Source organism: Scyliorhinus canicula, chromosome 12, assembly GCF_902713615.1.
Source record: "Scyliorhinus canicula chromosome 12, sScyCan1.1, whole genome shotgun sequence".
In the NCBI taxonomy this organism is placed as follows: domain Eukaryota; kingdom Metazoa; phylum Chordata; class Chondrichthyes; order Carcharhiniformes; family Scyliorhinidae; genus Scyliorhinus; species Scyliorhinus canicula.
In genome coordinates this window covers 138,877,266-138,890,131 of record NC_052157.1, presented here as the reverse complement: position 1 = coordinate 138,890,131, position 12,866 = coordinate 138,877,266, and the positions used below count along the sequence as shown (strand labels likewise).

General features: G+C 46.3%; 1 protein-coding gene across 2 annotated transcripts in view; it reads left to right on the top strand.

Moving 5' to 3' along the window:
* Nucleotides 1-12,866, top strand: part of LOC119974922 (zinc finger and BTB domain-containing protein 11-like) — a 61,417-nt gene that overhangs the window by 16,527 nt on the left and 32,024 nt on the right. Inside the window, exons 3-5 of one of the 2 annotated variants that reach the window (XM_038814270.1) lie at nucleotides 1,308-1,397; nucleotides 11,015-11,250; nucleotides 12,065-12,296. In XM_038814270.1, the coding sequence (XP_038670198.1) occupies nucleotides 1,308-1,397; nucleotides 11,015-11,250; nucleotides 12,065-12,296 (558 nt within the window). Of the gene's footprint in view, nucleotides 1-1,307; nucleotides 1,398-9,781; nucleotides 10,015-11,014; nucleotides 11,251-12,064; nucleotides 12,297-12,866 lie in introns of those variants that run through there. The other variant, XM_038814272.1, reaches the window with a different exon arrangement.

Here is a 12,866-nt window from a genome sequence, read left to right as displayed (position 1 = left end):
GCTGTCTGTGGAGGCTCGCGTCACTCTCACTGTGGAGCCTGTCATCGCTCTCTCTGTGGAGTCTTTCTGTGCTCTTGGTGTGGTGTCATCTTCGTCTTGGGTATTGCTGTCATCCAATGTATCGCCGATCTGCCATGGCACCATGGTGTTGGATTCATCTACCACGAGTAGAGTCGTCTTGAACTTTGCGAACGTGTTGCTGATGCTGTGATCAGCATATCCGAATAACTCAGCCATGTCTGAGTAGTATTGTTCGAAAAACAAATCATCTTTTTTTGCTTCGCATTTGGTATCGTTTTCTTCATCTATTTTTGTTTTGGAATTGTTTGTGTTCTATTCACTTTGGGTGGTGCAGACTGCTTGTTCCAGAGTGTTGTGAGAGTTATTTTCAACTGCTGGTGTAAGTTCAGGCGCTTTTCTGTCTTTTGAGGTAAGAAAATTGGGTTTTACAGCTTTAAGTATCTTGTTTTTAATTTTCGAGGATTTCCCTTTTAAGTGGGCATGGTTCGGGTCCTCAGACGTCATGACGCTCGTGACGTCATGCGTAGGAATCGATTGCGCATGTGCAAATCGGCCTTCCTTTACTGTGCGGTTTTGTGTCCACTGCGCATGCACAGCTTGCGCATGCGCAGAACCATCTTTGAATGGTGCACTCGTTCCTTTCAACTGGGCATGCGCGTAACGATCCGCGACCAAAACTTTTTTAAACTGCGCATGCGCAGAATGCAAAATGGCTGATTGTAACTGCGCATGCGCGGCTTCTGTTTCCTGCGCTGACGCAGATTTTCATCCTTTGTTGCCCCGAGACTGTAAAATGTGCTCCGACGCCATTTCTTTCTGAAAAATTCAAGCTACCCCTTCCTTTCGATCTGAACTGGACTTCAGTGTTTTGTCTATGTGAGAAGTTCAAGTTACTTATTCCTTTTGATCTCAACTGGATTTCAGCGTTTTGTCTATGTGAGAAGTTCAAGTTACTGTTTCCTTTTGATCTGTACTTTTCACTCGCGATTTCTAGACTGAACCCTTTCTGTTCTGATAGTGATTGTTTGAGTTTTGCATCACTCAGTCCCTGTGCAGTTTGGCCTCTGAGCATACAGTGCTGTTCAAACTCCATACAGTACTCTTCAATTTTTTTTAGTATTATTTGTAAGTTGTTGCTGTCTTCAGCTTTCGAGTATTTAAAGCCATTATATACTTCTCTAGCTTCATGTCCTGCGATGAGCAGTGCTATTTTCATTTTGTCTGAGGCTGCTGCTAAATCATTAGCTATGATATATATATCGAACACTTGTTTAAATCTTTTCCAGACATTACTTACATTACCGGTTATGTCCAGCTGAGGTGGGGTTCCAACCTACATCATCGAATAAGCGAGGTCTTCCCAAGTCGAATGCCCGGTAGGAGTTCTTCTTGCCATTTTGGTCTTTCTGTGTCTGCAGCTGAGTAAGCTTGTAGTAAGCGTCTGAAGCCACTCCTGGGTACCATGTGTTGTTCCTTGTGTCTTAATAAAGCTCGTAGTCTCAAAGTTAGAGTAGATGCTTTAATATGAATTTGTTCTGTCCTTAGTGCTTAACTTATAGCTACCTCAATGCTGCTTGCCTGTCCTGCTGCCAGTTGTGTCTTGCTCCCACTTCCCCCTTCCGTGAAGTGTGCCCTCACTTCCTGCTCCTCTGTATTTATAGCTCTCCCGTGCTCCCTCTAGTGCTTGCTCAGTTGTATTGCACCTACACAGATCTACAATCACCACAGAATGTCCTGCTCTTTAACTGCTACCAATACATTCTGGAATGTGATAAAACTATCTCAGTATTATGTCTTGGTAATGAATGGAATGTTTGAGATGAGAGATGCCGCAAAAAATTTTTTTTTTTTTGCATATGCTTTTTGAATTCCACAGCTGATCCAAAGTGCCTGTGCTCTCTATTTGTGGAAAGGATTTACATTCTAACTTGGGATTCTGGAAACACATGAAAATACATCAAACCCCTCACATCATTCCTCACTGAGCTCAGAAATACAAGTGTAATGAGTGAGCGTATGTATTAAGTCAAGTCTGCTTTTGTCTTTTTTGAAAACAAAAATGAAAATGAAATGAAAATCGCTTATTGTCCCAAGTAGGCTTCAAATGAAGTTACTGTGAAAAGCCCCTAGTCACCACATTCCAGCGCCTGTTCTGGGAGGCTGGTACGGGAATTGAACTGTGCTGCTGGCCTGCCTTGGTCTGCTTTAAAAGCCAGCTCTTTAGCCCTGTGCTAAACCAGCCCCTTTTGTGTACTCTTTGTTTTTTTTTATAAATTTAAAGTACCCAATTCATTTTTCCAATTAAGGGGCAATTTAGTGTGGCCAATCCACCTACCCTGCACATCTTTGGGTTGTGAGGGCGAAACCCACACAGACACGGGAAGAATGTGCAAACTCCCCGCGGACAGTGACCCAGAGCCGGGATCGAACCTGGGACCTCAACGCCGTGAGGCTGCAGTGCTACCACTGCGCCGCCCTTTTTTTGCATTTTCTTGTCAGATATGCTTGCCATTAGCTTTTAACAGAAGTAATTGGGTGGTGCAGATTATAGATATGTAATCACCATCCCCCAAACTACACCTTTTGTGAGAGGCCTTAATGGTTACTAATAGGCTTCCTAGCCCAGGTGCGGTAGGTCAGAAACCTCCTATTACCCTATTGTGGAATATACGTGGCAAGCAGAGGGGTGGTGCTGATTTGTAAAGCAACCCTTAAAGTTGTGGGGTTGATGGTCACAAGATATCTTCAGATAAAGATCACATTTGATTTAGTCTTTTCAGCAGCTCCACCATCTTCTCATTCTAACATCTGGATGTAGAAATGAATCCAATGACTCAGTCTCAATCACTCTTACTGCCAAGCTGTTCCAGCTGTTGAATGCCTTGAACTCATTGGAGTCATTCTGAATGAGGTCCCTTGTCATTTTCTCCCTCTGTGCCAGATTGCTGGGCAATACAAGTGGCACAGGTGTCTTACCAAAGTCCTCATCTTTCAGCTGTGTGCAGCAGTATGTGTGTTCAAGGACTATTCAACTATGGGCAGACGTCACAAGGAATCCTAGTTCTGCCCTTAAACGAAGAATATATGGACCTGTGAGTCATGGTTGTTTCTGAAGAAAAACAAACTAATACTTAAAAGCTCAGGAGTACTGCATTTTTCAGGCTGTTGGGAAAGTCTGGAGTGGAATTCCTCCGGGGTAGGTCTTGGGACCCCTGCTTTTTCTGATATATTAATAATCTAGGTCATGATGTGCAGGGGACAGTTTAAAGTTTGGGGATGACACAAAACTTGGAAGCAATGTAAATTGTGAAGAGAACTTGAAAAAGGAATAGATAAGTTGGTAGAGTGGGCAGTTAGGTGGCAGATGAAATTCAATATGGAGAAGTGTTAGGTGATACATTTTGGTAAGAAGAACGTGGGCAGACAATATAAAGTAAGGGGTACAAATCTTAATGTGGTGCAGGAGCAGGGGGACCTGGGTGTATATGTGCATAGACCATTGAAGATGGCAGGGCAGCTAAAGAGAGCAATTAATAAAGCATGTTGTATTCTGGGCTTTATTAAGAACACGAGGGCAAGGGGGTTATGCTGAACCTATACGAGACACTAGTTAGACCTCAACTGGCTTATTGTGTACAGTTCTGGACCCTACACTGTAGGAATAATGTGAATGCGTTGGAGAAAGTGCAGAAGAATAGTTCCAGGTATGAGAAACTTCAGTTATGAGGATAGATTGGAGAAGTTGGGACTGTTCTCCTTGGAGAAAAGGTGGCTAAGAGGAGATTTGATAGAGGTGTTCAAAATCATGAGGGAGCTGGACACAGTAGATACTGTTCCCGCTCGTAAAAGGATCAAGAACAGGAAGGCGCAGACTTCAAGTGATTTGCAAAAAATCAAATGTGATGTGAGAATGAACTTTTTCACACAGCAAGTGGTTTGGGTCTGGAATGCACTGCCTGGAATTGTGGTGGAGGCAGGTTCAATCTAGGCATTTAAGAGGGCATTAGATGATTATTTGAATAGGAACAATGTGCAGGGTCACGGGGAAAAAGGAGAATGACACAAAGTCGTAATGCTCATTTGGAAAGCTGCTGTAGAAACAATGGACCAAAAGGCCTCCTTCTGCGCTGTAGCAATCCTATGATTCTGTGATAGTGCAGTTAACTATCTGTATCATGTTAGGAGAAGCAAAATTCTATAGTTACAACTTTGAGAAAAAACAGAAAGGGGTTGGCATTTGTAGTGTGGCAACCCAGTCAAAGTGTCATTGTATGTGATTGAGCATGTTTTTTTCACTCTGTTCATGCTTCCTTTGGAGCAGACCAAGGCAGGCCAGCAGCACGGTTCAATTCCCGTACCAGCCTCCCCAAACAGGCGCCGGAATGTGGTGACTTGGGGCTTTTCGCAGTAACTTCATTTGAAGCCTACATGTGACAATAAACAATTTTCATTCTTTATTGAAAATGTGACCAGAGCTTACATGATGGGCAAGGTACAGAACACGACAAGTCTGTCAAAACATTGTGGAATCAAGCCAACTCATTGCAAGACCTGTGATAAAAGTTACAACTGGAAGAAGGATTATCTGGCAAATATTATAATGCATTCAATTACTGGCCCTTACCAGTGCAATATTTATGTCCCCCAGAAATTGCATTTACATGCAAATCAATTGAAGTATATGAAATCCAAAATATTGATCAAACTGTTTCAAAATCAACTCTTGCAGAGGGAGCTTAGTTTAGCCTTAAAATGCAAACGATTTGGAAAGACTAGTGCTTAAACATTTTTAAAAATAAATTTAGAGTACCCAATATTTTATTTATTCCGATTAAGGGGTAATTTAGCGTGGCCAATTCACCTGTCCTGCACATCTTTTTGGGTTGTGGGGTGAGACCCACGCAGAAATGGGGAGAATGTGCACACTCCACGCACACAGTGACCTGGGGCCGGGATCGAGCCTGGGTCCGCCACACTGTGAAGCAGCAGTGCTACCACTGCACCACCCCACTAATACTTAAACATTGGTGATAACATTTTTGAAATAAATGTTAATTCATTTGTCTGGTGCAGCAACTATCTCAATAAATTCTCATTTTGGTTAGGTCCAGGCGCAATAGTATTGGCCTGATGCCACTTTCCTGGGCTGTTCAGAGCCAGTCTTCTGTTCCCCCAGGCTGCTTGTATTTACTATAGTACAATATCTGGATATTTGGTCCAATACGAAATGTGCCAATAAATTCGAGATGAAACAGGACCAACATTGTATTTTATAGCAGGCAAAGCAAACAATGCTTCTTAGTCTGTTTTTAAACATAATTTATTTCAAAAATGTTATCACCAATGTTTAAGTACTAGTGGGGTGGTGCAGTGGTTAGCACTGCTGCTTCACAGTGTGGAGGACTCAGGTTTGATCCCGGCCCCAGGTCACTGTGTGTGGAGTGTGCACATTCTCCTCATTTCTGTTTTTAAAAATAAATTATCTCCAACTTCAAATAACATAACTCATGTTACATGTGTGGTCTGTTTTTGCGAATTTATTTTGAAAATTTTGACACTTAATAGTTTGTGCGTTTCTAAATAACAAAATGTGAATGTAGTTGCACTCAAAATTGACTTGTTTGTGTATTGCACCGCACTATTAGTGACTTCCCTAATAAACTCTCAAACATGTCACAACCTCAATAATGATTGGCATATTAACAGTCTTACCAAGGTATGAATTTTGTTTTTCTTTTGTAAAAATGTTTTTTAATCAGGACATTTATATCTAGTCCATGATATCCTATAAAGTGAAATTCTGACTTTTAATTCTGTCTGCATAAATCATCTGTCCACAGTCTGTATTAACTCATGGGAGGGGGAGACAAGAAGTCTTGGTTTTGAGGTCATTACTGAAGTCTTGTTAAGATGATTTAAATTTGTTGTAAAATCCGGACTAAGCTGTGGAGGGAGTAGCAAATGGGCATATGCAAATTTTCTAGTTGGATTGTGTACATTTAAAAACAAATTGCTGCTTGCACATGTCTATCTTGTGACCTGTTCTGTTTACAGAAGGGTAAGGGCATTAGAAGCCAGAGAGAGATTCTGTGGGCAAAGGGTGGGCTGTAGGAGATGTGTACTTAGTTGTCCCAGGTCCATACAGTGGAGCTTGATATCCCTTATCTTGGACTCTCCCTTGCCACTGAATCAAGATCTTGCTCTGTCAAGCCCATGTGATTGCTGGGGTGCACAAGCATTCCATGTTAAAAGAACTCTCAGACAGGCATCTTCCACCCCTTAAAGTGATGTTCTGGACCTGGAGCGTCAGAACCCTCATGGACAATTCCAATAGCAACAGACCGGAACAGCATCCTGCTATCGTTGCTTGGGAGCTCAGGAGCTTTAGTCATCCTCAACTCCTAGGAGTCATTCTCAACTCCTGCGGGAGAGACAAGGGGCGGGATTCTCTAATCCCGCGGCAGAGTATCCACGCCGTCGCGTTTTATGACGGCGTGAATGGGCCGACTAATTCTGGCTTTTAAAGGGTACCAGCACGGCATTGGAACGGTTCACGTCGGCACCAACGCGCGCATGCGCAGTGGCCTCCTTCAACGCATCGGCCCCGACGCAACATGGCGCAGGGCTACAGGGGCCGGCACATAGGAAAGGAGGCCCCCAGCCAGAGAGGCCGGCCCGCGATCAGTGGGCCCCGATCGCGGGCCAGGCCACATTGGAGGCTCCCCCGGGGTCGTGTCCCCCCCAACCCTTCCAAGCCGTTCCCGCCGACTGAGAAGGTGTGGATGGTGCCGGCGGGACTCACCATTTTTACAACGGCCGCTCGGCCCATCCCGGGCCGAGAATCGGCGGGCCGGCGACGTTGACCGGCATCGCGCCAATGGCGCCGATTCTCTGCTCTGCAGAGTATGGGTGCTTAGTTGTCCCAGGTCCATACAGTGGAGCTTGATATCGCTCATCTTGGACTCCCCCTTGCCACTGGATCAAGACCTTGGTCTGTCAAGCCCATGTGATTGCTGAGGTGCACAAATATCCCATGTTAAAAGAACTCTCAGACAGGCATCTTCCACCTATTAAAGTAAAGTTCTGGACCTGGAACGTCAGGTGCCTCATGGACAATTCCAATAACAACAGACCAGAACAGCAACCTGCAATCGTTGCTTGGGCGCTCAGGAGCTTTAGTCATCCTCAACTCCTGAGGGAGAGACATGGGGCGGGATTCTCTAATCCCGCAGCAGAGTGTCCACGTCGTCCTAAATTCTCCGGCCCGGTCCCAGGCTGAGAGAAACCAACCCAAGGTCTTTAGTGAGACTGCATCTGGATAACTATATACAGTTTTTCTCTCCTTATTTAAGGAAGAATATACTTGAATTGGAAGTAATTCAGGGAAGGTTCACTTAGCTGATTCCTGTGATGAAGGGTTTGTCTTGTGAAGAAAAAGTAATCAGATTAGATCTATAATCATTGGAATGGTGAAGGTTGAGAGGTGATCTTGAAACGTTTAAGATTTTCAGGGAACCTGATAGGGTGGCTATGCTGGAAGGATGTTTCCCCATGTTAGGGAGTCTAGCACTATGAGGCACAGCTTAAAAATATGGGGTCTCCCACTGGTAGGAAAAACTAGAACTCGAGGGCACAGCCTCAGACTGAAGGGACGAGTCTTTAAAACAGATTCAGGCAGAGGGTGGTGTATCTGTGGAACTCTTGGCAGAAGGCTGTGGAGGCCAAATCACTGAGTGTCTTTAAGACAGAGAAAGATCGAGTCTGCACCAGCCCTTGGAAAGAACACCCTACTTAAGCCCACCCCTCTACCCTATACCTGTAACCCAATAACCCCACCTAACCTTTTTGGACACTAAGGGCAATTTAGCATGGCCAATCCACCTAACCTGTACATTTTTGGACTGTGGAAGGAAACCAGAGCACTCGGAGGAAACCCCCACAGACACGGGGAGAACATGCAGACTTCGCAGACAGTGACCCAAGCAGGGAATTGAACCTGGGACCTGGAGCTCTGAGGAGACAGTGCTAACCACTGTGCTACCGTGCCACTCATTAATCTTGATTAATAAGGGGATCAGGGATTATGGGGAGGAGGTAGGAAAAGGGAGGTGAGAAACATATCAGGCATGATTGAATGGCGGAGCAGACTCCACAAGCCGAATGGCCTAATTCTGCTCTTACGTCTAATGCACCACCCCCCTCCTCCCAGGGCTGCCGGGAAGCCGCCATCCTGAGTTCTGGAGGCAGCCCCAGATGTGTGCAGATGCTCCTGGGGTTGGAGGGGGGGGGGGGGGGGGGGGGGAAGGATTAAAGTCAAATTTGGAGGGGAGGGGGGGAAGAATAAAGTGATTTGGGGGGGGGGGAATAAAATGACGTTGGGGAGGGAGAAGGAATAAAGTGATGTTGGGGGGGGGAGAAGGAATAAAGTGATGGGGAGAAGGAATAAAGTGATGTTGGGGAGGAGAAGGAATAAAGTGATGTGGGGGGGGAGAGAAGGAATAAAGTGATGGGGGGGGGAGAGAAGGAATAAAGTGATGGGGGGGGAGAGAAGGAATAAAGTGATGTGGGGGGGAGAGAAGGAATAAAGTGATGTTGGGGGGGGGGAAGGAGAAGGAATAAAGTTATGTTTGGGAGGGAGAAGGAATAAAGTCATGTGGGGGGGGGGAAGAGAAGGAATAAAGTCATGTTGGGGGGGGGGGGAGAAGGAATAAAGTCATGTGGGGGGTGGGGGAGAAGGAATAAAGTCATGTGGGGGAGAAGGAATAAAGTCATGTTGGGAGTTACTGTGACACTTTTGGAAGGAGGGGAAGGCACCTTTAAAAAGATGCCTACTTTTTTGGGACTGAAACATCCGAGTGTTTACCGTAACCTGAGAGGAATGTGAACTTTTACTGTTATATTTTTGTTTGTGATGGGGGAGGGGGCAGCAAGTGGAGCAGGCTCTCATTGCAAACTGGAAGCTGCAGTTCACAGATCCGGGCACCCATTGACCCCGGAACGGAATGCGGGCGGGGGGGGGGGTCCGGACAGCCGGCCTCTCACCCCCCGGCCCTCCTCCTCCTCCTCCTGCGGGCGGCGAGGATGACCAGCGCCGAGAATTACCGGGCCATCGTGCGCTACCTGACCCACAGGAAGCAGCCGTACGCGGCGGGCACGGCCGAGCACACCAAGCGGGCCATCCGCAAGGCGGCCGCCTGCTACGTGTTCCGGGACGGGCGGCTGCTCTACCAGCGGCGGCGGAGGGACAGCGGGCGCCTGGACGAGCTGGAGGTGGTGGTGGAGGAGCCGCGCCGCCGCGACATCTTCCGGCGCTGCCACATCGGCCCGAGCGGCCGCCACTACTCCCGGGAGATCACCGGCATCAATGTCAGCAGCGGCTACTGGTGGCGAGGTGGGCTGGGCATTAAATCAGAACAATCCCATCAGAGGCGGGGCGATGGGAAACGCCACCTCCACAGGTTCCCCTCATCTTGGCTGCCTCCACCCATCACCCCGGGTCAAAACCCACTCCCCGCCAATGATCTTTTACCCAACCCCTCATCTTTTTATTTATAAATTCACCAATTCTTTTTTCTCCCAATTAAGAGGCAATTTAGCGTGGCTAATCCACCTATCCTGCACATCTTTGGGTCGTGAGGGTGAGACCCCGATGATTGTAAAGCAGGCCTTCACCAGACATAGCCACAAACTCCACACGGACGGTGGGCTGGGATCGAACCCGGGTCCTCGGCGCCCGTGATACTCCCCCTCCCTCTTCGATAGGGTAGGATTAATGACCATGTTTTTTTTTAAAGTTTCATTTGCGTTTTGCTTTTTGTCTGAGTCAGTTTTTCTTTGAGGGACTGTCCCTTTAATTTGAATCTCGGTTTATTTGGTTCAGCTTTGCACTCGGTTATTTGTGGTGGCTTAAGATAGCTGGCAGCACTCGATGCAGCCCGAGGGGTCAGATAATGTCCTGCAGGAGCCGAGAGCAAAGTAGAGCTGGACAGAAGGGTAAGAAATATGCATGACCTGAGGAGATCTGTAACAACAGGTACACTGAAGCTGTGTGTGAGTTCCCATGAAAGGCTCACTACCAAAACTTGCATTTTCACAGATGCTGACAGACCTGCTGCATCTGTTTTTAACTTTTGTGTTTTACCGAAAGAAATATGTTTCCAAAATTTGCGATCTGGTTACTTGTGATGTACAGGCTGCTGAACAATTTGCTTCCAAGACTGCTACTTGATTGATACTAACTAATCCAATCTAATTGTGATTTGTTGGTTTCACTCTTGAAAAATCCTAGTTGGCCTTGTTTGAAGTTTTTTTTTTTACAAAGGAGGTCTTTGTAATGTAATATTGTGTTCAAATACCTCATCTGCTAAATCATTTTCAAATCACCTCAATGCAGTTTTTTTTTTAATTTTGAGTGCCCAATTCCTTTTTTACAATTACGGGGCAATTTAGTGTGGCCAATCCACCTGCCCTGCACATCTTTGGGTTGTGGGGGGCGAAACCTGCGCAGATATGGGGAGAATGTGCAAACTCCACACGGACAGTGACCCAGAGCCGGGATTGAACCTCGATCCTTGGCTCGGTGAGGCTGCAGTGCTAACCACTGCGCCACCGTGCTGCCCCCTCAATGCAGTATTAATTGTTTGATAGGAAATATATAATTTTAACTTAAATGTGCAGAGGATCCGGGTTCGAATCCCAGCCCAGGGTCACTGTCTGTGTGGACTTTGCACATTCTCCCCATGTCTGCACGGGTTTCACCCCCCATGACCCAAAGATGTGCTGGCTAGGTGGATTGGCCACGCTAAATTGCCCCTAATGTTGGAAAAAAAATAATCGGGTACTCTAAATTTATATAGAAAAAAGTATCTCGCCTGCATTCTAAAATAGGTGAGGTGAATGGGTGGATTGTTACTTGAATGGCTAATCACGCGATAGGTTTTCTTTTTGCTTAAATTGTAAATATTCTTGTGATAAACTGCTGTTCTTTTAATAGGAATTTTGAGCCAAATCTCACAGTTTGTGAAACAATGCGAAGTGTGCAGGTCGGGTGCTGACAAAATTCGCCATCTGTCGGAAGAGCTGCCCAAAGACTCCGAAATAGGCCAAGAGACAGTCAAAGGGGAAAAAGCTTCAGTGGTAAGATCGAACCAGAGTAACCTGGAAGACCGTGTGGGAGCACAACAAAATTCGGGAAATGAAAAGCACTTTACAACTCAGGACTCAAACTGGGTGAGTACAGTTTGGGACAGGTGGTTTAAATCTATTTCTGAAGGACGTTTGCTACCTTCATTTTAACTGGGATGTTTCAGAATTATAAAATGCTTCAGGTTCACATCAGTTTAATCATCTTTCAAGCTGGCGCATTTTACAACAGTGCCAGAGACAGATTTACAATTCGTGGGGTCCCGTAGTCGGCTTTGTCCCCCACCTTCCTCCTCCTCCCCGCACCCAATCTGCTAATACGCGGGATCTGAAGGCCAAAGCCCAACCTTTGCACACACTCTCGTTTCCCTTTCACTCCTCCCTTCCCCCTCACCCATTGCACACACTCTTGCTTCCCCCCCTCACGTACACTCGCTTCCTCCTCACCCCTTGCACACACTCTCGCTTCCTCCCTTACCTCTCGCTCGCACACTTGCTCCCCCCTCACCCCTGCTCGTGCTCTCGCTCCCTCTCTCGCCCCTCGCTCACACTCTTGCTCCCCCTCACTGCTCGCACACACTCGCGCTTCCCCCCCCTCACCCCTTGCGCACACACACTCTCTCTTTCCTCTCCCCTATGAAGCTAGTCAAGCAAAACTATTATCAATAGTCATAAGAGAAGGCCAATGACATAGCAATAATTTGTTTAAAACGGTGGGTTTAATATACTCCATTCAAATACTTCATAGGGTTAATAAGTATTTAGGACAATTTTGTGTGTGACTTGTTTAGTATTGGTTGTTGCTTAGCTGTTCAAGCTGATATGAAATCAGTTGATAGTGAGATTTGAAGGCACTTTTTGTTATGGTCAAAGCCTAAATGTACACTTGGAAAATCCTTAGGCTGAGCTTCAGAGGATTGTAAAGCAGACCTCCACCAGACACAGCCAAGCCGTGCTAGATCAGCTGAATGAGCAGCGGTGTCGAAATAGGTTTTGTGACATTGCCTTGCTTATTGAGGGAGAGGAGTACCGGGCACACAAGTCTGTGCTGGCTGCCAACAGCAAGTACTTCCAGGATCTCTTTACCGAGAAAGGAGCCACCTCCAGTCAGGAAGCAGTCGTGGAGTTGGCAGGTAAAGAAAATACCTATCCCTGCCATGAGTTTATAATGTTCTTCCTTGTGATTCTTTTTTAAAAGTTTCAGTAAAAATGCAACTTGATGCACCATCATTTTGATTTTGCTCCATCTTTGTGTTGTGTTCGAAGCTGGTTGACGAAGACCTGTCGTACTCACAAGTGTTTACAGTACATGCTGGGAGGGAGAGGGCAGTGCTTTCTGTACATAATTCCAATGGTGTACCCAAGCCACGTGATTGATTCCTGGAGAGAGAAGACTGGGTTGGGGGCAAAAACTGGAGTAACTTGGGCTGTTCAGTCTTGGAAAGGATGTCTCCGACTGGTGATCTCAGTTAATTGTACAGCGCAGTGAATGATATAGAAATTATTAACCGGGCTGCACGATGGCACAGTGGTGAGCACTACTGCCTCACTGCGACAGGGACCTGGGTTCAATTCAAGCCTTGGGAGACTGTCTACGTGGAGGTTGCACTTTCTCCCTTGTCTGCGTGGGTTACCTCCGGGCACTCTGGTTTCCTCCCACAGTCCAAAGATGTGCAGGTTAGGTGGACTAGCCATGCTAAATT